At 59.6% G+C, this 26445-nt stretch overlaps 2 protein-coding genes across 2 annotated transcripts; both read left to right on the top strand.

Annotated features, from left to right (window-relative positions):
* The first annotated feature begins 12328 nt into the window (after positions 1–12328).
* Positions 12329–13108, top strand: LOC126220929 (uncharacterized). The gene has a single exon (XM_049942171.1). It carries the CDS (start codon positions 12329–12331, stop codon positions 13106–13108), a length of 780 nt encoding a protein of 259 aa, XP_049798128.1.
* Positions 13109–25435: 12327 nt separating this feature from the next.
* On the top strand, positions 25436–26215 carry LOC126220928 (uncharacterized). The gene has a single exon (XM_049942170.1). It carries the CDS (start codon positions 25436–25438, stop codon positions 26213–26215), a length of 780 nt encoding a protein of 259 aa, XP_049798127.1.
* The last annotated feature ends 230 nt before the right edge of the window (positions 26216–26445 follow it).

Here is a 26445-nt window from a genome sequence, read left to right as displayed (position 1 = left end):
CATGACATGACGCGACATCATCGCATCACGGGCGACGCACGCACACCGACCCACTTTCCCGCCCGTCTCTCTCTCTCTTTTTCTTCCGACGCCTTCGGCCGAGCACACACGTACGTGGCACAACGCCCAACACAGTCACACACAGTCGACAGGCGCACGCCCAGGCACGCAACGACGCAGCGCAGCAAAGGCGCCCGCGACACATACCTCCTCTCCCGTCTCGCCGCCGACCGCCAGCCAGCCACTCGCAATGTGCACTGGCCAACCGGACACACGTCCACCGCGCCGCCTCCGACCACCCGCCAGGGGGCGCTCACGTCCGCGACAACAGCGCGGCCCGCCGCCGGGCGGGCCCAGCCCGGCCCAGGCGGCGCGCGCTGCTCTGCACTCGGCGCGCCGCGCCACACATCCTGCTGCAGACCGGGCTCGTCTCTCTGTACGCGTCTGCGTCTGCCCGCATCTCATCTTCCTGCGCATCAACACAAACGAGGCCACGTGAGCAAACCCCCGTCACAACGCCACATCACGCACTGCCTTGTCGACCGCCTAAATAAATGCACTCACCCACCAGCCATCCGCTTCGTCCTCTTCTTGCTTACTCGTTGTTCGTCGTTGTTGCTGCTGCACCAGCACCAGCACCAGCACCGGCGGCGGCGGCGGCGGCGGCGGCGGCGGCGGCGGCGGCGGCGGCGGCGGCGGCGGCGGCGGCAGCGGCAGCGGCAGCGCACACAGCCCCCAGCCGGCCGCATCCGAGGGGGCCCCGCCGCCAGCGTCGCCTCCTTGGGCACAGGTGCGGTGCTGTGGCCGCCCATCCAACCGCATTTGCTGGCCGTCCCAGCCGCCAGGCAGGCGTTCCCACTGCCGCGCACCGCCTCTGCTGCAGAAGACGAACAAACGAAACGTACAAACATACACGCACCCGAAGCGTGGCCACACACGGACGGGACCGACAGGCTCCAAGGCGACCAAACGATGGAAAAACAAACACAAAAACAAAAGACACGCGAGCGAGCGAGCAAGCACGCAGTCGCCTCGCCTCTGTCCTCCCGCCCCCGCCCTTCTCCCCACCACATGCCCACAAACACCACCGCCTGCCCGCATCTCCACATTCGCCCCCTCCATTTGTTCCCTTGCGTTCGTTCCTTCCTTCCTTCCATGTGTCTGCGTGCGCGGCGCCTCTCCAACATCCGCCGTCCGTCCGTCCCGTTTTCGCCGTACCACACGCCACCGTCGGCGCCGCCTCGCCTCCTCCCAGTCCACCACCGCCGCCGCCCCTGTCCGCCCCGCACACCACCATACACCGCTGCTTGTCCCGGCCGTTGCCACCAAAGGCGCCAGCCGCAAACCGCGCCAAACGCCGCAGCGCGCGTGCGTCCTTCCTTCTTGCTTGCTTCTCCGTGCCGACGCTGCCTCTATTCCCGCACCCATTCGGCCGACAAGCACTGGCGTCGACGACACAGCCGTTGGGCTCCGGCACTGCGCGTACCGGAGTTACACGCGCACCCCCCCTCGCGAACGCACGACTCATTCTCTTTGTTGTTTCTCCTCTTTCTTACGTCTTCGTTTCTTGTTTGTTTGTTTGTTTGTTTTTTTTTTTTTCCTCCCACCGCCGCATGTGACACAATGGCCTCCCTCCCCCTTTCGTTCGTTGTCGCCGCTTTGTTTCTCTTTCTCATTGGTGCACGTCCGACGCGCTCCATTTCCACCACACCACGGCCATCGGCCTCCTCAACGGGCAGGCGCAGTGTGCCATTCTCCGGCGCACAAGCACACCGCGCGGCTCGCTCTCCTCGCCCCCACGCCACGCCACGCCACGCAGCACAAATGATGCTGTCTCGCAACACGACACACGGTGCGCACACCCCCGACCACGCGGCTCTTAAAAGGCATGGCACCGGCGACATGCGCCGCCCCGGCCCGCATCCGTCGTCTCACGTTCACTGCCGGCCGCGTCTGAGGCTACAACCGCACCACAACAACGGTCCCCTCCCGGCAACACATTTGTTGCACAAACACAACCGCCGAGCGCAGCGCGAGCCACCCACACGCGCCCTCCCCGTCTTTAAAAGCCTCCGCGTCTCCTTTCTCCTTTCGCGCCCCTCCCATCTCCCGAATATGCCAGCAGCGGTGCCACTACCGCGAAACGGACACGCCTTCCGGGCCACATGCAAGGGCACGCCCACCACCAACTACTGCCATATTCGCGGACGCAGTTAGGCAACACGCAACGCACTCTCCACCTACTTTCTCTCTCTCGTCCATTCTCTTTAAAACACACGAACCAACCAACCACGGCTAACACACTTTTTCGCGACACCTTTGACTGCGTTATCTTGACCGTGACGGCAGCTATCGACCTTCCAATTCCCCACTAAACACACACACACCCCTACATACACACCCTTCGCTACACCGGACAACAACAGCGTACACAACAGGAGGGCACACGAAACGGCAGGCAAGGGCAACGCATTCTCATAGATTCCTCCTCCGAGCCATGTCGGCGAACGTTTCATCCGGGAAGGCAATGCAATTCAGCCGTCACCACGGCCGACACCTGCAGCCGCGCCGTAAACGCCTTTCAGTGCGGCTGCAATGCACGGGAACGTTCCGTTGCTATAGACAGCGCCTCTCCGTTTTTCCCTGCTTCGTTTTCCGGTGATTGCTTCTCCATTTTGTTTGTTTTATTACTTTCCGTTCCCCTCCTCCACCATTGTTTCCGTCCCCAACAGTTTTGCTCATTCCACACGTTCTGCCCAGACACGACACTCGACCGATCAAAGGTCAGCCTTTCGTCACCGTTCGCGGCGCCGACGGTGCCACAGTGCGACTGGTGTGAACACCGACACGTTGCCATGACGCCGGTGTACCGCGCCGATATTGACAGTTACTCAGAGCCGCCGGATCGGATCACATCACCGACACACCTGCCATTTCACACCGGGGGACACAGACCAACGAAACGCGTGTACGCCCATAACAACAAACAACGACCGTCGTCGTCTAGCCTCACGCTTACTGTACTCAACCGAACACACGTGCACCGTGAATGACGTGCGTGCGCACAACAGTCCAATCAATCATCAGTCAAACTGCAGAAACGGCTATCATCAAATCAAGGGCCAAATAGGTACACCACCGTGCGTGTCGCCTACCCCACCCGCCCGTACATTTCTTGGCGACTTCGTAATGGATGATAGTACGACACGTCCATTTAAAACGTCACCAACACACACACACCAACGCGCCGTACAGCAAAGGGAATAGTCGACGGCAACACAACATTTCACCCTCGCCATCATGTATGATGTGACAACAGACGGCCGTAACGGTGACATCCAACAATCAATCAATCGCGAGGACTTTCAATTGCAGTCACGTGACTAACCGGGCAGACGGAGACAAAGACATGAATCAGCGCCACAGACAGCACCAACACCTCCTATCGATCTATCTGTGTGTCGACAAACAACCACGCCAAGACTCGTGCACGCATTCCACGTCACACCGGCGGCAACCAAACCCTCGCGGCCGTACCCCAGTAACCACAACCACAACCACATTCGAGACCACACCACCACGGCACAGCAGCACCACCAGCTGCCTCGCAACCAACCAAACCGGGTAGCTATGCCGCCCCTCTCACTCACTCACTCACTCACTCACTCACACACACACACAACAATTCCGCTCTTCCCGCAAAGGCAATTTGGTGGCCCTGAAAAGGGCCGTTTTGCCGCTCTCGCAACGGAGGGAGCTTCCTTCCTTCCTTCCTTCCTTCCTTCCTTCCTTCCTTCAAGAGCCGAAGTAACAACCTCCTCCTTACTTGGAGCTCGTGTACTTGGTCACCGCCTTCGTGCCCTCGCTCACGGCGTGCTTGGCCAGCTCGCCAGGCAGCAAGAGCCGCACAGCCGTCTGGATCTCGCGGGACGTGATGGTCGAGCGCTTGTTGTAGTGCGCCAGGCGAGACGCCTCGGCCGCAATGCGCTCGAAAATGTCGTTCACGAAGCTGTTCATGATGCTCATCGCCTTCGACGAGATGCCCGTGTCGGGGTGCACCTGCTTCAGCACCTTGTAGATGTAGATGGCATAGCTCTCCTTCCTCTTGCGCTTCTTCTTCTTGTCGCCCTTCGAAATGTTCTTCTGCGCCTTGCCGGCCTTCTTGGCGGCCTTCCCGCTAGTCTTGGGCGGCATCTCGAACGTACAACAACAGGCAGCAAGCGCTCCGCTCTAGTCAGCGTCTCCCCACACAGTGGCACCCGCCGCTACCGCAACACCGCACCTTTACCAGCTCGCCCTGTTGCGGCCGCCGACCAATGGGGCGCGCGCGCAACCGGCCGCCGCACCCGAGCCCATAAAGGGACCCCCACCCCGCCGCCGCCGGCACACGCACGCACTCCGCTGCTCGACTCGCTGCGGCTCGCACCGTTACGGTTACGTGTTTAGCGCTTACGCCACTAGCCAAACGCCATGTCCGGACGCGGAAAGGGAGGCAAAGTCAAGGGCAAGTCAAAGTCCCGCTCAAGCAGGGCTGGGCTCCAGTTCCCGGTCGGCAGAATCCACCGCCTCCTGCGCAAGGGAAACTACGCCGAGCGCGTCGGCGCCGGGGCGCCCGTCTACCTCGCCGCCGTCATGGAGTACCTCGCGGCTGAGGTGCTCGAGCTGGCCGGAAACGCGGCCCGCGACAACAAGAAGACGCGCATCATCCCGCGCCACCTGCAGCTCGCCATCCGCAACGACGAGGAGCTCAACAAGCTCTTGTCGGGCGTCACCATCGCACAGGGTGGTGTCCTGCCCAACATCCAGGCCGTCCTGCTGCCAAAGAAGACCGAGAAGAAGGCCTAAACAGGGACCGCGGCGCTGCGCTTGCGTGCTCCCTGCACGCAAACGCAAACGCGCCTTTGCCTTGCCGGCTCGCCTCACAACAATCGGCCCTTTTCAGGGCCACCACACAAACCTACGTCCAAAGCAAAGTTTCCGTCGTCCTCGCCGCACTTTACAACAACGTCCACAGCGCCGGCGCACGTCCGCCATCTTGTCCACAGCCCGTGTGGCCGAACACACACACATTTTTTCTGCACCCCTCCACGCACGCACAGTCGCGTTCCAAACAACGACAACGACATCAATACACCAATAATGTGATGTGATCATTGTTAATATGTTCATAATTAAAAGAGCGCGTAACGGCCCGACGACGGACGACACGCGGGCCGCCGCGCGCGCTCTCCAAACACACAGGCACAGGACAAACCAAACCAAACCAAACAGCTGATCCGATCGATGATCCGGCCCGCGCCACAAACAAACCACGCACACACCGGACTCAGCCGCGCCCTCCCGCATCCATCATCACACACGTCACGTCGAAACTCCAAACGGAACGCACGCACGCAAAGCAACAGAGGCGCACAACAACAACAACAACAACAACAAACACACACACACAGAGGCAGGCAGGCAACACAGACCCTTTCGCACTTTTCAATTTCCGAACAGTGTGGTGGCCCTGAAAAGGGCCGTTTTTCGTCTCTCCCACCAAGCACGGGCAACGGCACGGCCGCGGGAAGGCCACAGCACAGCACACCGGCTGCCTGCCTAACCGCCGAAACCGTACAGGGTGCGCCCCTGCCTCTTCAGGGCGTACACCACGTCCATGGCCGTCACAGTCTTGCGCTTGGCGTGCTCAGTGTACGTCACCGCGTCGCGGATCACGTTCTCCAGGAACACCTTCAGCACTCCGCGGGTCTCCTCGTAGATCAGACCAGAGATGCGCTTCACGCCGCCCCTGCGAGCCAGGCGGCGGATGGCGGGCTTCGTGATGCCCTGGATGTTGTCGCGCAACACCTTGCGGTGCCGCTTGGCGCCACCCTTGCCCAGCCCCTTTCCTCCCTTGCCGCGGCCTGTCATTCTTCCTCCTCCTCAAGCAACAAAAAAAGCACAAGCGGCAGCTCCTCACCCGGCGCTAGCGAGTCGGCTACGGTGCGCCGTGAGCGCGCGCCGCCCCCCTATATAGACTCTGGCCCGCCCTCCCCCCACCACGCGCACCGAGGGCATATAAGCGCAGCACGGGCCCGCGCGGGCCCGTTGTCAAGGCAGCACCGGACGCTTCGCTACCGCACGCACCGCTAACCGCTATGGCCCGCACAAAGCAAACGGCCCGCAAGTCCACCGGCGGAAAGGCGCCGCGCAAACAGCTCGCCACCAAGGCGGCGAGGAAGAGCGCGCCCGCCACCGGCGGCGTCAAGAAGCCCCACCGCTACAGGCCGGGCACCGTCGCCCTGCGAGAAATCAGGCGCTACCAGAAGAGCACAGAGCTGCTCATCCGCAAGCTGCCGTTCCAGCGCCTAGTGCGCGAGATCGCCCAGGACTTCAAGACCGACCTGCGCTTCCAGAGCTCCGCAGTCATGGCCCTGCAGGAGGCCAGCGAGGCCTACCTCGTCGGCCTCTTCGAAGACACCAACCTGTGCGCAATCCACGCCAAGCGCGTCACCATCATGCCCAAGGACATCCAGCTCGCGCGCCGCATCCGCGGCGAGCGCGCCTAAACCGCTTAGCCGCGGCACGGCACCGCACGCGCGCAACACAAAAAAAACGGCCCTTTTCAGGGCCACTAACATCTCTCCGTCGCGAGCAAAACTTTTGTCGGTCTTGCCGCCCAGCCTCTCTCTCTAGCCCCGTTAAAACAACCACCACAATTCCCCACCCTCCCTCCCGTACACAGCCGCTCTCGCCAACAATCACAATCGACGTCATCCCACCCCACCCCTTCAAATACACACAAACAAACAGCCGGACGACGTCACCACGGGTGGCTGGCCGCCGCCGTCTCCGAGGCGCCACCGCGCCTTCCCAATTCCCGCCGGCCACTTCCACGTCTCAACGTCCCCGTCCCCCTTTCACACAGAGAGGACACACACATAACAAACAAGACGCGCCATCCGCAAAGCAAGCAAACAAACAGAGTCTCCAGAAACATGAGAAACCAACCGTCGGCCGCCGCACAAAATACAAAACACAAAACAAAACGGCCACAACCGCTCCGCTACCGCGCGCCGCCGCCTACCGCCACCGGCCCCACAATCCAACCACCACGGCACGCACACAGTACCCACAAGGGTCATACAGAAACGCCACACAAACACCAACCAACCCCACACACACACACACACACACACACACACACCCCGGCGCATGCACGCACGGCCACCCAAACAAGACAACACAACGCGCCAAGCACGACAATCAACGCCTTCCCGACGTCCTCTGATGGCCCTGAGAAGGGCCGTTTTGGGCCGCGCGCAGCCGTGCCATCGCGCGCCACTAGACGACGCGGGGGAGGGGGGTGGGGGACGACGGGGTCAAGCGCCAGCCCTTCCCTTCCTTCCCCTTTCCTTTCTTTACTTTAACTTCACTTCTTCTTCTTGGGCGAAGCCTTCGCCTTAGACGGCGTCGTCGCCTTCTTCGGGCGCGGCGCCTTCGGCTTCTTCGTCGGAACCTTCGCGGCCTTCTTCGCCTTCGACGGCGACTTGGCCTTGGCCGGCTTGGCCGCAGCCGCCTTCTTCGCACCCGCGGGAGCCGCCGACGCCGCAGACGCCTTCTTGGCGGCGCCCGCCTTCCGACCGGTCGCCGCCTTCACGCCACCAGCCTTCTTTGCGCCGGCCGCACGGGCGCCCTTCTTCTCCTTGCTGGCCGGAGCGGCGCGCTTCTTCTTCGCACCGCCGGCACGGGCCTTGCCGCCCTCGGCCGCCCCGCCGCCGGCGCCGGCAAGCTTGAAAGAGCCGGACGCGCCCTTCCCCTTCGTCTGCACCAGCTCGCCAGCCACGACGGCCGACTTGAGGTACTTCTTGATAAAGGGCGCCAGCTTCTCCGCGTCCAGCTTGTAGTGCGCGGCAATGTACTTCTTGATCGCCTGCAGCGACGAGCCGCCGCGCTCCTTCAGACTCTTGATGGCGGCCGTCACCATCTCAGAGGTGCGCGGGTGCGCAGGCTTGGCGCGCGGCTTCTTCGCAGACGCCGCAGACTTGGCCTTCTTCGTCGTGCCGGTGGCGGCGGGTGCCGCAGCAGTCTCGTTCGTAGCCGCCTGATCTGCCATTATTTCGACGACGCGCGTACACACACGAGAGCGAGAGCGAGAGCGGCAGGCGGCAAGCACGGCGGCAGAGAATAGCCGCCGCGCCGCCAGGCCCAGCCAGTGTCGCGGGCGGGCGCGGACGGCCGAGAGAGCGGCCGCCACTCTGCGCGCCGCCGCGCCGCGCCTCCCGCGCTTGCTACCGCCCAACGTCCGACAGCCTGTGCGGACCAGCCCCAAACCTGCGCCGCAACCACCCGCGCCGTTCAAACCACCGAGGATGGGGCTACACACGGCCACACCACAGTCGCCAACCAGTCGCCACGGCAGCGCCGCAAACCACGGCCAAACTGCAGCTACCGCGCGCTACAGCCTGGCTCGGCCCGCCGAGAATCGCCGCCCCCGCCCACATGCCGCCCCCACAGCCCCAGCCGACGACCCGCCACAATGGCCAAACCTTCGGCAAAAGTGCCACACCGTCGCCGCGCCAGCCCGGCCAGCGCGGCCGCCGCCACAGCCACACAAGCGGAGGCGTGCGGCGATGCCGGCCGTGCAAACGCACCTCCGCCGCCCCATCGCCCTCCCACCGTTTCCCGATCGGCCCGCAGCCGTCGGGCCACCTCGCCCGCCAACATTCGCGCCCCTTTCTCACAAAATTGCCCGCCGCAAACAAAACGGGCGCCGCCTGCGCAACATCGGCACCGGCCAACCGAGCGCCGCCGCCCCTCGCCGCTTACGCGAGGGGGGCTGACCGCCGTCCGCAACTACAGACACACCGAATCTGCCTCCAAGCACACACGACAGCCGACCTCCTACATTTATACGCCGCAAGCCACCCAACGGTGTGTGGCGGAGGGCACTTTTTACGTTACGTGCCACTGTCGTCATTGCCTCCCTTTGCCGTTCCAGTCGCGTATGGTTCGCGGGAACAACGACTGTCTGAAAGCCTCCGTGCGCGCTCGAATCTCTCTACTTTTACTACATTCGGGATCTCCTCGGGAGGTATATACGTACGGGGAAGCAATATATTCGATACCTCATCCGGAAACGCACCCTCTCGAAAACCTGGCGAGCAAGCTACACCGCGATGCAGAGAGCGCCTCCCTTGCAGAGTCTGCCACTTAACTATCACGGTTACCACATAACCCTGTGACGAAACGTTGGACCTTTCTCTATCTCCTCCGTCAACCCGACCTGCTACGCATCCCACACTGGTGGGCAACACTCACGTATGGGTCGGTCGAACGCGTGTTTTTGTAAGCCACCTCCTTTGTTGATGGACTACATTTTTGCTAAGCATTCTCCCAGTGCATCTCAACCTGGTACCCGCCTTACCAACAATTACTTTTATCTGATCATCATTCCACTTCCAAATCATTCCGCACGCATACTCCCAGATACATATTTTACAGACGTCACAGCTACCAGTGTTTGTCCCGCTATCATATAATCAATCATACAATAAACGATCCTTCTTTCTGTATATTCGCAATACATCACATTTGTCTATGTTAAGGGGACAGTTGCCACTCCCTGCACCGGGTGCCTATCCGCTGCCGATCGTCCTGCAACCTCTCTGTATACTACATACAGCACATCATCCGCGAAACGACGCATGGAACGTCCGGCACTATCTACTAGCTCATTTATATGATATGAATTGTGAAAAGCAATGGTCCCATAACACTCCCCCGTGGCACGCCAGGGGTTACTTTAACGTCTGTAGACGTCTGTCTCTCCATTGATAACAACATGCTGTGTTCCGTCTGCTAACATCTCGTCAATCCAGCCACACAGTTGGTCTGATATTCTGTAGACTCTTACGTCGTTTATCAGGCGACGGTGCGGAGCTGTATCGAACGCCTTCCGGACGTCAACGACAATGGCATCCACCTGGGAGCCTGTATCTCATATTTTCTGGGTCTCATGCGCAAATAAAGCGAGCTGGGGGTCTCACACACGATCGCTGTTTCCGGAATCCAACATGGATTCCTACATAGTAGACTCTGGAGTTTCCACAAACGACATGATACTCGAGCAAACAACATGTTCTACAACACATCGACGTCAGAGATATGGGTCTATGGTTTTTGCGCATCTGCTCGACGACTGGGACTACCTGTGCTCTTTTCCAATCATTTGGAACCCTCCCTTCCTCTCCAGAGACTTGCGGTACACGGCTGTTAGAAGGGGGGCAGGTTGTTTCGCGTACCCTGTGTAGGAATCGCGAATTGGTAATCCCGTCGGGTCCGGCGGACTTTCCCATTCCTCCTTGGACACTTATTTCGATGTCAGCCGGTTTCTCGTTCGTGCGAGCATTTAGAGACGGAACTGCAGTGCGGTCCGTCCTCTGTGAAACAGCTTTGGAAACAGGTGTTTAGGTATTTCACAGCTTTACGCGTGTCATCCTCTGTTTCAATGCCATCACCATGCCGGAGTGTCTGGATATGCTGTTTCGAGCCACTTACTGATTCAACGCAAGACCGGAACGTCCTAGCATTTTCTGTCAACGTCGGTACATAGGGTTTGTTCTACTTTCGAATTCACTGAACGCTTCACGCATAGCCCTCCTTACGCTCACACTTTGGACATCGTTTAGCTTCTGTTTGTCTCGGAGGTTTTGGCTGCGTTTAAACTTTGGGTGAAGCTCTCTTTGCTTTCGCAACAGTTTCCTAACGTTGTTGTTGTAGTATACCACGGTGGGTTTTTTTTCCCATCCCTCACAGTTCGACACTCGGCACGTACCTGTCTAAAAACGCATTTTTACCATTGCCTTGCACTTTCTCCATGAACACTCAACATTGTCAGTGTCGGAACAGGCATTTGCCTTTTCATCTGTCGGGTCGTCTGCAAATCTGCCTTCTATTACTCTTGCTAGCCAAAACAGATAGATACACCGTCCTCCCTGCAACGGCCTTATGATCACTGCGTCCCTGTTCTGCACATACAGAGTCGAAACACGTTCGGGTCTGTTTGTCATCCGTAGGTCCACGATGTTATCTCCACGAGTCGGTTCTCTGTTCATTTTGCTCGAGGTGATTTTCGGACAGTGCACTCAGTATAATGTCACTCGATGCTCTCTGTCCCCCTACCACCCGTCCTGAACATCATCTGAGTGTCCCAGTCTATATCGGGTAAATTGAAATCTCCACCTAAGACCCTAACATGCTGAGGAAAATGTATGTGAAATGTGTTTCCAAAATCCGTCTCTCCGTTGTTCTGCCACTAATGCTGCTGCGTCGGGAGGTCGGTCAAAGGAGCCAATTATTATTAAACCTAGCTCGGTTGTTGGGTGTAACCTCCACCCACAATATTTCACAGGAACCATCCACCTCTACTTCACTACAGGATCAAAACTACTACTCAAACAGCGACGAACACACCACCACCGGTTGCATGCAATCGAGCCTTTCTAAAACACCGTCTGTACCTTTGTGACAATTTCGGCAGAATTTATCCCTGGCGTCAGCCAGCTTTCTGTACCTTATCACGATTGCAGAGCTTCGGTGCTTTCTCTGTCAGCGCTTGCGGTTCCGGTACTGTACCAACGCAGCTTCGACAGTTGACAATTAACAAACGATACCGATTGCTGCTTGGTCCCCGCACCCGTTGAGGCTGCTGTTGCCCCCTTTCTGTACTTGCCCAAGGCCATCTAACCTAACAAAACCGCCCAGCCCACGCCACACAACCCCTGCTACCCGTGTAGCCGCTTGTTGCGTGTAGTGCTCTCCACCTAAGACTATAACATGCCTTCGACATTCGCAGTGTACAACACCTTAGGTTAGGGTTGGCGTCGCTTGGGTTAGGTTAGGTTACGTTAGGTGGACGTGGGTTAGGTTAAGGGTTAAAGTTAGGTTAGGCGTCAAAGTTAGGTTAAGCGTTCGGACGTGAGGCGTCAGGTGGCCGCACCTACCTTACGGCCGGACATCTTAGGTTAGGCTAAGGGCGCCGAGGTCACGTTACGTTCACCTTCGGGCGCCACACGTAGCTGTCACAGGTAGGTAGTAGTTCGGTCGGTCGGTCGTCGGCAAGCCGCAAAAAACTACAGACGACGTCGACAACAAGACCGAGCAGGAGGCAGATATATACCGAGCGCCAAAGAGACCGACCACACACACACACACACACACACACACACAAAACAACAAACACCACCCACCGGCCAAAGGGGCACCAAAAAAACCCACAAAGCCGAGCACCACACGTCGCGACCAGAGGCAACCCGCAACCGCAACGGCGCTTTCCGCACCGGGCCGGATGCACGTACGACAACACCGCTACCCGTACACAAGGCCTCCCATTGCACACAGCCGCTCTGTGTTCAACATCATCAATGGCGCGCCCGCGGCTCGTCGCGGTCGCAGCCATGACGCCGCCGCCACTTTTGCACCAACACATTCACGCACCGCAAAACAGCTCGCCGACCCACCGACACAGCACAGCCGACAAACAAAAACAACCGCGGCGGCGGCAACAAAACAAAACAAACACCTCGCACCAAGCGTCCGACAGAAAACAAACGGACAGGCACACAGGCCTCTGCTAACGACCACGACACAGCGGCACGCTGCCCCTTTCCCGCCACTCTCGATTCACAGCGCACGCGACCCCGTCGTCGACGACGACACGCGACGGGCTCGCTTCCCGCAACCTACACCTTTCCGCCACTACGCACGGCTCCACCCGACGCCCGTCGCAACGGCACTACTGCACGCACTATCACCCCCGCCGCCGCCGCCGCCGCCGCCGCCTCCTCCTCTCTCCCCCTTCCCGTACACAACAACACAGCCAAAAACACACTCACGACCCAAACATAACAACATGGCACGTGCATCGGCGCACACCCCCAACCAGTCACCGTCGACACAACCACACGCAAGGCACGGAAAAACCGGCGTCCTTCCACGTTGCCATCAAAGCAGCACAAACAACCACACAGGAGGAACCACCAACAACTGCCGGCCGGCCGGCAACCACCAAACGCACATTCCCGCTCGCCACCACACACCTCTCGGCAGCCGTTTCGCAAAGACATGACATGACATGACGCGACATCATCGCATCACGGGCGACGCACGCACACCGACCCACTTTCCCGCCCGTCTCTCTCTCTCTTTTTCTTCCGACGCCTTCGGCCGAGCACACACGTACGTGGCACAACGCCCAACACAGTCACACACAGTCGACAGGCGCACGCCCAGGCACGCAACGACGCAGCGCAGCAAAGGCGCCCGCGACACATACCTCCTCTCCCGTCTCGCCGCCGACCGCCAGCCAGCCACTCGCAATGTGCACTGGCCAACCGGACACACGTCCACCGCGCCGCCTCCGACCACCCGCCAGGGGGCGCTCACGTCCGCGACAACAGCGCGGCCCGCCGCCGGGCGGGCCCAGCCCGGCCCAGGCGGCGCGCGCTGCTCTGCACTCGGCGCGCCGCGCCACACATCCTGCTGCAGACCGGGCTCGTCTCTCTGTACGCGTCTGCGTCTGCCCGCATCTCATCTTCCTGCGCATCAACACAAACGAGGCCACGTGAGCAAACCCCCGTCACAACGCCACATCACGCACTGCCTTGTCGACCGCCTAAATAAATGCACTCACCCACCAGCCATCCGCTTCGTCCTCTTCTTGCTTACTCGTTGTTCGTCGTTGTTGCTGCTGCACCAGCACCAGCACCAGCACCGGCGGCGGCGGCGGCGGCGGCGGCGGCGGCGGCGGCGGCGGCGGCGGCGGCGGCGGCGGCGGCAGCGGCAGCGGCAGCGCACACAGCCCCCAGCCGGCCGCATCCGAGGGGGCCCCGCCGCCAGCGTCGCCTCCTTGGGCACAGGTGCGGTGCTGTGGCCGCCCATCCAACCGCATTTGCTGGCCGTCCCAGCCGCCAGGCAGGCGTTCCCACTGCCGCGCACCGCCTCTGCTGCAGAAGACGAACAAACGAAACGTACAAACATACACGCACCCGAAGCGTGGCCACACACGGACGGGACCGACAGGCTCCAAGGCGACCAAACGATGGAAAAACAAACACAAAAACAAAAGACACGCGAGCGAGCGAGCAAGCACGCAGTCGCCTCGCCTCTGTCCTCCCGCCCCCGCCCTTCTCCCCACCACATGCCCACAAACACCACCGCCTGCCCGCATCTCCACATTCGCCCCCTCCATTTGTTCCCTTGCGTTCGTTCCTTCCTTCCTTCCATGTGTCTGCGTGCGCGGCGCCTCTCCAACATCCGCCGTCCGTCCGTCCCGTTTTCGCCGTACCACACGCCACCGTCGGCGCCGCCTCGCCTCCTCCCAGTCCACCACCGCCGCCGCCCCTGTCCGCCCCGCACACCACCATACACCGCTGCTTGTCCCGGCCGTTGCCACCAAAGGCGCCAGCCGCAAACCGCGCCAAACGCCGCAGCGCGCGTGCGTCCTTCCTTCTTGCTTGCTTCTCCGTGCCGACGCTGCCTCTATTCCCGCACCCATTCGGCCGACAAGCACTGGCGTCGACGACACAGCCGTTGGGCTCCGGCACTGCGCGTACCGGAGTTACACGCGCACCCCCCCTCGCGAACGCACGACTCATTCTCTTTGTTGTTTCTCCTCTTTCTTACGTCTTCGTTTCTTGTTTGTTTGTTTGTTTGTTTTTTTTTTTTTCCTCCCACCGCCGCATGTGACACAATGGCCTCCCTCCCCCTTTCGTTCGTTGTCGCCGCTTTGTTTCTCTTTCTCATTGGTGCACGTCCGACGCGCTCCATTTCCACCACACCACGGCCATCGGCCTCCTCAACGGGCAGGCGCAGTGTGCCATTCTCCGGCGCACAAGCACACCGCGCGGCTCGCTCTCCTCGCCCCCACGCCACGCCACGCCACGCAGCACAAATGATGCTGTCTCGCAACACGACACACGGTGCGCACACCCCCGACCACGCGGCTCTTAAAAGGCATGGCACCGGCGACATGCGCCGCCCCGGCCCGCATCCGTCGTCTCACGTTCACTGCCGGCCGCGTCTGAGGCTACAACCGCACCACAACAACGGTCCCCTCCCGGCAACACATTTGTTGCACAAACACAACCGCCGAGCGCAGCGCGAGCCACCCACACGCGCCCTCCCCGTCTTTAAAAGCCTCCGCGTCTCCTTTCTCCTTTCGCGCCCCTCCCATCTCCCGAATATGCCAGCAGCGGTGCCACTACCGCGAAACGGACACGCCTTCCGGGCCACATGCAAGGGCACGCCCACCACCAACTACTGCCATATTCGCGGACGCAGTTAGGCAACACGCAACGCACTCTCCACCTACTTTCTCTCTCTCGTCCATTCTCTTTAAAACACACGAACCAACCAACCACGGCTAACACACTTTTTCGCGACACCTTTGACTGCGTTATCTTGACCGTGACGGCAGCTATCGACCTTCCAATTCCCCACTAAACACACACACACCCCTACATACACACCCTTCGCTACACCGGACAACAACAGCGTACACAACAGGAGGGCACACGAAACGGCAGGCAAGGGCAACGCATTCTCATAGATTCCTCCTCCGAGCCATGTCGGCGAACGTTTCATCCGGGAAGGCAATGCAATTCAGCCGTCACCACGGCCGACACCTGCAGCCGCGCCGTAAACGCCTTTCAGTGCGGCTGCAATGCACGGGAACGTTCCGTTGCTATAGACAGCGCCTCTCCGTTTTTCCCTGCTTCGTTTTCCGGTGATTGCTTCTCCATTTTGTTTGTTTTATTACTTTCCGTTCCCCTCCTCCACCATTGTTTCCGTCCCCAACAGTTTTGCTCATTCCACACGTTCTGCCCAGACACGACACTCGACCGATCAAAGGTCAGCCTTTCGTCACCGTTCGCGGCGCCGACGGTGCCACAGTGCGACTGGTGTGAACACCGACACGTTGCCATGACGCCGGTGTACCGCGCCGATATTGACAGTTACTCAGAGCCGCCGGATCGGATCACATCACCGACACACCTGCCATTTCACACCGGGGGACACAGACCAACGAAACGCGTGTACGCCCATAACAACAAACAACGACCGTCGTCGTCTAGCCTCACGCTTACTGTACTCAACCGAACACACGTGCACCGTGAATGACGTGCGTGCGCACAACAGTCCAATCAATCATCAGTCAAACTGCAGAAACGGCTATCATCAAATCAAGGGCCAAATAGGTACACCACCGTGCGTGTCGCCTACCCCACCCGCCCGTACATTTCTTGGCGACTTCGTAATGGATGATAGTACGACACGTCCATTTAAAACGTCACCAACACACACACACCAACGCGCCGTACAGCAAAGGGAATAGTCGACGGCAACACAACATTTCACCCTCGCCATCATGTATGATGTGACAACAGACGGCCGTAACGGTGACATCCAACAATCAATCAATCGCGAGGACTTTCAATTGCAGTCACGTGACTAACCGGGCAGACGGAGACAAAGACATGAATCAGCGCCACAGACAGCACCAACACCTCCTATCGATCTATCTGTGTGTCGACAAACAACCACGCCAAGACTCGTGCACGCATTCCACGTCACACCGGCGGCAACCAAACCCTCGCGGCCGTACCCCAGTAACCACAACCACAACCACATTCGAGACCACACCACCACGGCACAGCAGCACCACCAGCTGCCTCGCAACCAACCAAACCGGGTAGCTATGCCGCCCCTCTCACTCACTCACTCACTCACTCACTCACACACACACAACAATTCCGCTCTTCCCGCAAAGGCAATTTGGTGGCCCTGAAAAGGGCCGTTTTGCCGCTCTCGCAACGGAGGGAGCTTCCTTCCTTCCTTCCTTCCTTCCTTCCTTCCTTCCTTCCTTCAAGAGCCGAAGTAACAACCTCCTCCTTACTTGGAGCTCGTGTACTTGGTCACCGCCTTCGTGCCCTCGCTCACGGCGTGCTTGGCCAGCTCGCCAGGCAGCAAGAGCCGCACAGCCGTCTGGATCTCGCGGGACGTGATGGTCGAGCGCTTGTTGTAGTGCGCCAGGCGAGACGCCTCGGCCGCAATGCGCTCGAAAATGTCGTTCACGAAGCTGTTCATGATGCTCATCGCCTTCGACGAGATGCCCGTGTCGGGGTGCACCTGCTTCAGCACCTTGTAGATGTAGATGGCATAGCTCTCCTTCCTCTTGCGCTTCTTCTTCTTGTCGCCCTTCGAAATGTTCTTCTGCGCCTTGCCGGCCTTCTTGGCGGCCTTCCCGCTAGTCTTGGGCGGCATCTCGAACGTACAACAACAGGCAGCAAGCGCTCCGCTCTAGTCAGCGTCTCCCCACACAGTGGCACCCGCCGCTACCGCAACACCGCACCTTTACCAGCTCGCCCTGTTGCGGCCGCCGACCAATGGGGCGCGCGCGCAACCGGCCGCCGCACCCGAGCCCATAAAGGGACCCCCACCCCGCCGCCGCCGGCACACGCACGCACTCCGCTGCTCGACTCGCTGCGGCTCGCACCGTTACGGTTACGTGTTTAGCGCTTACGCCACTAGCCAAACGCCATGTCCGGACGCGGAAAGGGAGGCAAAGTCAAGGGCAAGTCAAAGTCCCGCTCAAGCAGGGCTGGGCTCCAGTTCCCGGTCGGCAGAATCCACCGCCTCCTGCGCAAGGGAAACTACGCCGAGCGCGTCGGCGCCGGGGCGCCCGTCTACCTCGCCGCCGTCATGGAGTACCTCGCGGCTGAGGTGCTCGAGCTGGCCGGAAACGCGGCCCGCGACAACAAGAAGACGCGCATCATCCCGCGCCACCTGCAGCTCGCCATCCGCAACGACGAGGAGCTCAACAAGCTCTTGTCGGGCGTCACCATCGCACAGGGTGGTGTCCTGCCCAACATCCAGGCCGTCCTGCTGCCAAAGAAGACCGAGAAGAAGGCCTAAACAGGGACCGCGGCGCTGCGCTTGCGTGCTCCCTGCACGCAAACGCAAACGCGCCTTTGCCTTGCCGGCTCGCCTCACAACAATCGGCCCTTTTCAGGGCCACCACACAAACCTACGTCCAAAGCAAAGTTTCCGTCGTCCTCGCCGCACTTTACAACAACGTCCACAGCGCCGGCGCACGTCCGCCATCTTGTCCACAGCCCGTGTGGCCGAACACACACACATTTTTTCTGCACCCCTCCACGCACGCACAGTCGCGTTCCAAACAACGACAACGACATCAATACACCAATAATGTGATGTGATCATTGTTAATATGTTCATAATTAAAAGAGCGCGTAACGGCCCGACGACGGACGACACGCGGGCCGCCGCGCGCGCTCTCCAAACACACAGGCACAGGACAAACCAAACCAAACCAAACAGCTGATCCGATCGATGATCCGGCCCGCGCCACAAACAAACCACGCACACACCGGACTCAGCCGCGCCCTCCCGCATCCATCATCACACACGTCACGTCGAAACTCCAAACGGAACGCACGCACGCAAAGCAACAGAGGCGCACAACAACAACAACAACAACAACAAACACACACACACAGAGGCAGGCAGGCAACACAGACCCTTTCGCACTTTTCAATTTCCGAACAGTGTGGTGGCCCTGAAAAGGGCCGTTTTTCGTCTCTCCCACCAAGCACGGGCAACGGCACGGCCGCGGGAAGGCCACAGCACAGCACACCGGCTGCCTGCCTAACCGCCGAAACCGTACAGGGTGCGCCCCTGCCTCTTCAGGGCGTACACCACGTCCATGGCCGTCACAGTCTTGCGCTTGGCGTGCTCAGTGTACGTCACCGCGTCGCGGATCACGTTCTCCAGGAACACCTTCAGCACTCCGCGGGTCTCCTCGTAGATCAGACCAGAGATGCGCTTCACGCCGCCCCTGCGAGCCAGGCGGCGGATGGCGGGCTTCGTGATGCCCTGGATGTTGTCGCGCAACACCTTGCGGTGCCGCTTGGCGCCACCCTTGCCCAGCCCCTTTCCTCCCTTGCCGCGGCCTGTCATTCTTCCTCCTCCTCAAGCAACAAAAAAAGCACAAGCGGCAGCTCCTCACCCGGCGCTAGCGAGTCGGCTACGGTGCGCCGTGAGCGCGCGCCGCCCCCCTATATAGACTCTGGCCCGCCCTCCCCCCACCACGCGCACCGAGGGCATATAAGCGCAGCACGGGCCCGCGCGGGCCCGTTGTCAAGGCAGCACCGGACGCTTCGCTACCGCACGCACCGCTAACCGCTATGGCCCGCACAAAGCAAACGGCCCGCAAGTCCACCGGCGGAAAGGCGCCGCGCAAACAGCTCGCCACCAAGGCGGCGAGGAAGAGCGCGCCCGCCACCGGCGGCGTCAAGAAGCCCCACCGCTACAGGCCGGGCACCGTCGCCCTGCGAGAAATCAGGCGCTACCAGAAGAGCACAGAGCTGCTCATCCGCAAGCTGCCGTTCCAGCGCCTAGTGCGCGAGATCGCCCAGGACTTCAAGACCGACCTGCGCTTCCAGAGCTCCGCAGTCATGGCCCTGCAGGAGGCCAGCGAGGCCTACCTCGTCGGCCTCTTCGAAGACACCAACCTGTGCGCAATCCACGCCAAGCGCGTCACCATCATGCCCAAGGACATCCAGCTCGCGCGCCGCATCCGCGGCGAGCGCGCCTAAACCGCTTAGCCGCGGCACGGCACCGCACGCGCGCAACACAAAAAAAACGGCCCTTTTCAGGGCCACTAACATCTCTCCGTCGCGAGCAAAACTTTTGTCGGTCTTGCCGCCCAGCCTCTCTCTCTAGCCCCGTTAAAACAACCACCACAATTCCCCACCCTCCCTCCCGTACACAGCCGCTCTCGCCAACAATCACAATCGACGTCATCCCACCCCACCCCTTCAAATACACACAAACAAACAGCCGGACGACGTCACCACGGGTGGCTGGCCGCCGCCGTCTCCGAGGCGCCACCGCGCCTTCCCAATTCCCGCCGGCCACTTCCACGTCTCAACGTCCCCGTCCCCCTTTCACACAGAGAGGACACACACATAACAAACAAGACGCGCCATCCGCAAAGCAAGCAAACAAACAGAGTCTCCAGAAACATGAGAAACCAACCGTCGGCCGCCGCACAAAATACAAAACACAAAACAAAACGGCCACAACCGCTCCGCTACCGCGCGCCGCCGCCTACCGCCACCGGCCCCACAATCCAACCACCACGGCACGCACACAGTACCCACAAGGGTCATACAGAAACGCCACACAAACACCAACCAACCCCACACACACACACACACACACACACACACACACCCCGGCGCATGCACGCACGGCCACCCAAACAAGACAACACAACGCGCCAAGCACGACAATCAACGCCTTCCCGACGTCCTCTGATGGCCCTGAGAAGGGCCGTTTTGGGCCGCGCGCAGCCGTGCCATCGCGCGCCACTAGACGACGCGGGGGAGGGGGGTGGGGGACGACGGGGTCAAGCGCCAGCCCTTCCCTTCCTTCCCCTTTCCTTTCTTTACTTTAACTTCACTTCTTCTTCTTGGGCGAAGCCTTCGCCTTAGACGGCGTCGTCGCCTTCTTCGGGCGCGGCGCCTTCGGCTTCTTCGTCGGAACCTTCGCGGCCTTCTTCGCCTTCGACGGCGACTTGGCCTTGGCCGGCTTGGCCGCAGCCGCCTTCTTCGCACCCGCGGGAGCCGCCGACGCCGCAGACGCCTTCTTGGCGGCGCCCGCCTTCCGACCGGTCGCCGCCTTCACGCCACCAGCCTTCTTTGCGCCGGCCGCACGGGCGCCCTTCTTCTCCTTGCTGGCCGGAGCGGCGCGCTTCTTCTTCGCACCGCCGGCACGGGCCTTGCCGCCCTCGGCCGCCCCGCCGCCGGCGCCGGCAAGCTTGAAAGAGCCGGACGCGCCCTTCCCCTTCGTCTGCACCAGCTCGCCAGCCACGACGGCCGACTTGAGGTACTTCTTGATAAAGGGCGCCAGCTTCTCCGCGTCCAGCTTGTAGTGCGCGGCAATGTACTTCTTGATCGCCTGCAGCGACGAGCCGCCGCGCTCCTTCAGACTCTTGATGGCGGCCGTCACCATCTCAGAGGTGCGCGGGTGCGCAGGCTTGGCGCGCGGCTTCTTCGCAGACGCCGCAGACTTGGCCTTCTTCGTCGTGCCGGTGGCGGCGGGTGCCGCAGCAGTCTCGTTCGTAGCCGCCTGATCTGCCATTATTTCGACGACGCGCGTACACACACGAGAAGCGAGAGCGGCAGGCGGCAAGCACGGCGGCAGAGAATAGCCGCCGCGCCGCCAGGCCCAGCCAGTGTCGCGGGCGGGCGCGGACGGCCGAGAGAGCGGCCGCCACTCTGCGCGCCGCCGCGCCGCGCCTCCCGCGCTTGCTACCGCCCAACGTCCGACAGCCTGTGCGGACCAGCCCCAAACCTGCGCCGCAACCACCCGCGCCGTTCAAACCACCGAGGATGGGGCTACACACGGCCACACCACAGTCGCCAACCAGTCGCCACGGCAGCGCCGCAAACCACGGCCAAACTGCAGCTACCGCGCGCTACAGCCTGGCTCGGCCCGCCGAGAATCGCCGCCCCCGCCCACATGCCGCCCCCACAGCCCCAGCCGACGACCCGCCACAATGGCCAAACCTTCGGCAAAAGTGCCACACCGTCGCCGCGCCAGCCCGGCCAGCGCGGCCGCCGCCACAGCCACACAAGCGGAGGCGTGCGGCGATGCCGGCCGTGCAAACGCACCTCCGCCGCCCCATCGCCCTCCCACCGTTTCCCGATCGGCCCGCAGCCGTCGGGCCACCTCGCCCGCCAACATTCGCGCCCCTTTCTCACAAAATTGCCCGCCGCAAACAAAACGGGCGCCGCCTGCGCAACATCGGCACCGGCCAACCGAGCGCCGCCGCCCCTCGCCGCTTACGCGAGGGGGGCTGACCGCCGTCCGCAACTACAGACACACCGAATCTGCCTCCAAGCACACACGACAGCCGACCTCCTACATTTATACGCCGCAAGCCACCCAACGGTGTGTGGCGGAGGGCACTTTTTACGTTACGTGCCACTGTCGTCATTGCCTCCCTTTGCCGTTCCAGTCGCGTATGGTTCGCGGGAACAACGACTGTCTGAAAGCCTCCGTGCGCGCTCGAATCTCTCTACTTTTACTACATTCGGGATCTCCTCGGGAGGTATATACGTACGGGGAAGCAATATATTCGATACCTCATCCGGAAACGCACCCTCTCGAAAACCTGGCGAGCAAGCTACACCGCGATGCAGAGAGCGCCTCCCTTGCAGAGTCTGCCACTTAACTATCACGGTTACCACATAACCCTGTGACGAAACGTTGGACCTTTCTCTATCTCCTCCGTCAACCCGACCTGCTACGCATCCCACACTGGTGGGCAACACTCACGTATGGGTCGGTCGAACGCGTGTTTTTGTAAGCCACCTCCTTTGTTGATGGACTACATTTTTGCTAAGCATTCTCCCAGTGCATCTCAACCTGGTACCCGCCTTACCAACAATTACTTTTATCTGATCATCATTCCACTTCCAAATCATTCCGCACGCATACTCCCAGATACATATTTTACAGACGTCACAGCTACCAGTGTTTGTCCCGCTATCATATAATCAATCATACAATAAACGATCCTTCTTTCTGTATATTCGCAATACATCACATTTGTCTATGTTAAGGGGACAGTTGCCACTCCCTGCACCGGGTGCCTATCCGCTGCCGATCGTCCTGCAACCTCTCTGTATACTACATACAGCACATCATCCGCGAAACGACGCATGGAACGTCCGGCACTATCTACTAGCTCATTTATATGATATGAATTGTGAAAAGCAATGGTCCCATAACACTCCCCCGTGGCACGCCAGGGGTTACTTTAACGTCTGTAGACGTCTGTCTCTCCATTGATAACAACATGCTGTGTTCCGTCTGCTAACATCTCGTCAATCCAGCCACACAGTTGGTCTGATATTCTGTAGACTCTTACGTCGTTTATCAGGCGACGGTGCGGAGCTGTATCGAACGCCTTCCGGACGTCAACGACAATGGCATCCACCTGGGAGCCTGTATCTCATATTTTCTGGGTCTCATGCGCAAATAAAGCGAGCTGGGGGTCTCACACACGATCGCTGTTTCCGGAATCCAACATGGATTCCTACATAGTAGACTCTGGAGTTTCCACAAACGACATGATACTCGAGCAAACAACATGTTCTACAACACATCGACGTCAGAGATATGGGTCTATGGTTTTTGCGCATCTGCTCGACGACTGGGACTACCTGTGCTCTTTTCCAATCATTTGGAACCCTCCCTTCCTCTCCAGAGACTTGCGGTACACGGCTGTTAGAAGGGGGGCAGGTTGTTTCGCGTACCCTGTGTAGGAATCGCGAATTGGTAATCCCGTCGGGTCCGGCGGACTTTCCCATTCCTCCTTGGACACTTATTTCGATGTCAGCCGGTTTCTCGTTCGTGCGAGCATTTAGAGACGGAACTGCAGTGCGGTCCGTCCTCTGTGAAACAGCTTTGGAAACAGGTGTTTAGGTATTTCACAGCTTTACGCGTGTCATCCTCTGTTTCAATGCCATCACCATGCCGGAGTGTCTGGATATGCTGTTTCGAGCCACTTACTGATTCAACGCAAGACCGGAACGTCCTAGCATTTTCTGTCAACGTCGGTACATAGGGTTTGTTCTACTTTCGAATTCACTGAACGCTTCACGCATAGCCCTCCTTACGCTCACACTTTGGACATCGTTTAGCTTCTGTTTGTCTCGGAGGTTTTGGCTGCGTTTAAACTTTGGGTGAAGCTCTCTTTGCTTTCGCAACAGTTTCCTAACGTTGTTGTTGTAGTATACCACGGTGGGTTTTTTTTCCCATCCCTCACAGTTCGACACTCGGCACGTACCTGTCTAAAAACGCATTTTTACCATTGCCTTGCACTTTCTCCATGAACACTCAACATTGTCAGTGTCGGAACAGGCATTTGCCTTTTCATCTGTCGGGTCGTCTGCAAATCTGCCTTCTATTACTCTTGCTAGCCAAAACAGATAGATACACCGTCCTCCCTGCAACGGCCTTATGATCACTGCGTCCCTGTTCTGCACATACAGAGTCGAAACACGTTCGGGTCTGTTTGTCATCCGTAGGTCCACGATGTTATCTCCACGAGTCGGTTCTCTGTTCATTTTGCTCGAGGTGATTTTCGGACAGTGCACTCAGTATAATGTCACTCGATGCTCTCTGTCCCCCTACCACCCGTCCTGAACATCATCTGAGTGTCCCAGTCTATATCGGGTAAATTGAAATCTCCACCTAAGACCCTAACATGCTGAGGAAAATGTATGTGAAATGTGTTTCCAAAATCCGTCTCTCCGTTGTTCTGCCACTAATGCTGCTGCGTCGGGAGGTCGGTCAAAGGAGCCAATTATTATTAAACCTAGCTCGGTTGTTGGGTGTAACCTCCACCCACAATATTTCACAGGAACCATCCACCTCTACTTCACTACAGGATCAAAACTACTACTCAAACAGCGACGAACACACCACCACCGGTTGCATGCAATCGAGCCTTTCTAAAACACCGTCTGTACCTTTGTGACAATTTCGGCAGAATTTATCCCTGGCGTCAGCCAGCTTTCTGTACCTTATCACGATTGCAGAGCTTCGGTGCTTTCTCTGTCAGCGCTTGCGGTTCCGGTACTGTACCAACGCAGCTTCGACAGTTGACAATTAACAAACGATACCGATTGCTGCTTGGTCCCCGCACCCGTTGAGGCTGCTGTTGCCCCCTTTCTGTACTTGCCCAAGGCCATCTAACCTAACAAAACCGCCCAGCCCACGCCACACAACCCCTGCTACCCGTGTAGCCGCTTGTTGCGTGTAGTGCTCTCCACCTAAGACTATAACATGCCTTCGACATTCGCAGTGTACAACACCTTAGGTTAGGGTTGGCGTCGCTTGGGTTAGGTTAGGTTACGTTAGGTGGACGTGGGTTAGGTTAAGGGTTAAAGTTAGGTTAGGCGTCAAAGTTAGGTTAAGCGTTCGGACGTGAGGCGTCAGGTGGCCGCACCTACCTTACGGCCGGACATCTTAGGTTAGGCTAAGGGCGCCGAGGTCACGTTACGTTCACCTTCGGGCGCCACACGTAGCTGTCACAGGTAGGTAGTAGTTCGGTCGGTCGGTCGTCGGCAAGCCGCAAAAAACTACAGACGACGTCGACAACAAGACCGAGCAGGAGGCAGATATATACCGAGCGCCAAAGAGACCGACCACACACACACACACACACACACACACACAAAACAACAAACACCACCCACCGGCCAAAGGGGCACCAAAAAAACCCACAAAGCCGAGCACCACACGTCGCGACCAGAGGCAACCCGCAACCGCAACGGCGCTTTCCGCACCGGGCCGGATGCACGTACGACAACACCGCTACCCGTACACAAGGCCTCCCATTGCACACAGCCGCTCTGTGTTCAACATCATCAATGGCGCGCCCGCGGCTCGTCGCGGTCGCAGCCATGACGCCGCCGCCACTTTTGCACCAACACATTCACGCACCGCAAAACAGCTCGCCGACCCACCGACACAGCACAGCCGACAAACAAAAACAACCGCGGCGGCGGCAACAAAACAAAACAAACACCTCGCACCAAGCGTCCGACAGAAAACAAACGGACAGGCACACAGGCCTCTGCTAACGACCACGACACAGCGGCACGCTGCCCCTTTCCCGCCACTCTCGATTCACAGCGCACGCGACCCCGTCGTCGACGACGACACGCGACGGGCTCGCTTCCCGCAACCTACACCTTTCCGCCACTACGCACGGCTCCACCCGACGCCCGTCGCAACGGCACTACTGCACGCACTATCACCCCCGCCGCCGCCGCCGCCGCCGCCGCCTCCTCCTCTCTCCCCCTTCCCGTACACAACAACACAGCCAAAAACACACTCACGACCCAAACATAACAACATGGCACGTGCATCGGCGCACACCCCCAACCAGTCACCGTCGACACAACCACACGCAAGGCACGGAAAAACCGGCGTCCTTCCACGTTGCCATCAAAGCAGCACAAACAACCACACAGGAGGAACCACCAACAACTGCCGGCCGGCCGGCAACCACCAAACGCACATTCCCGCTCGCCACCACACACCTCTCGGCAGCCGTTTCGCAAAGACATGACATGACATGACGCGACATCATCGCATCACGGGCGACGCACGCACACCGACCCACTTTCCCGCCCGTCTCTCTCTCTCTTTTTCTTCCGACGCCTTCGGCCGAGCACACACGTACGTGGCACAACGCCCAACACAGTCACACACAGTCGACAGGCGCACGCCCAGGCACGCAACGACGCAGCGCAGCAAAGGCGCCCGCGACACATACCTCCTCTCCCGTCTCGCCGCCGA

Source organism: Schistocerca nitens, unplaced genomic scaffold, assembly GCF_023898315.1.
Source record: "Schistocerca nitens isolate TAMUIC-IGC-003100 unplaced genomic scaffold, iqSchNite1.1 HiC_scaffold_215, whole genome shotgun sequence".
In the NCBI taxonomy this organism is placed as follows: domain Eukaryota; kingdom Metazoa; phylum Arthropoda; class Insecta; order Orthoptera; family Acrididae; genus Schistocerca; species Schistocerca nitens.
Note: the sequence above shows the minus strand (reverse complement) of the source record. Positions and strands in the feature narration are given on the sequence as shown.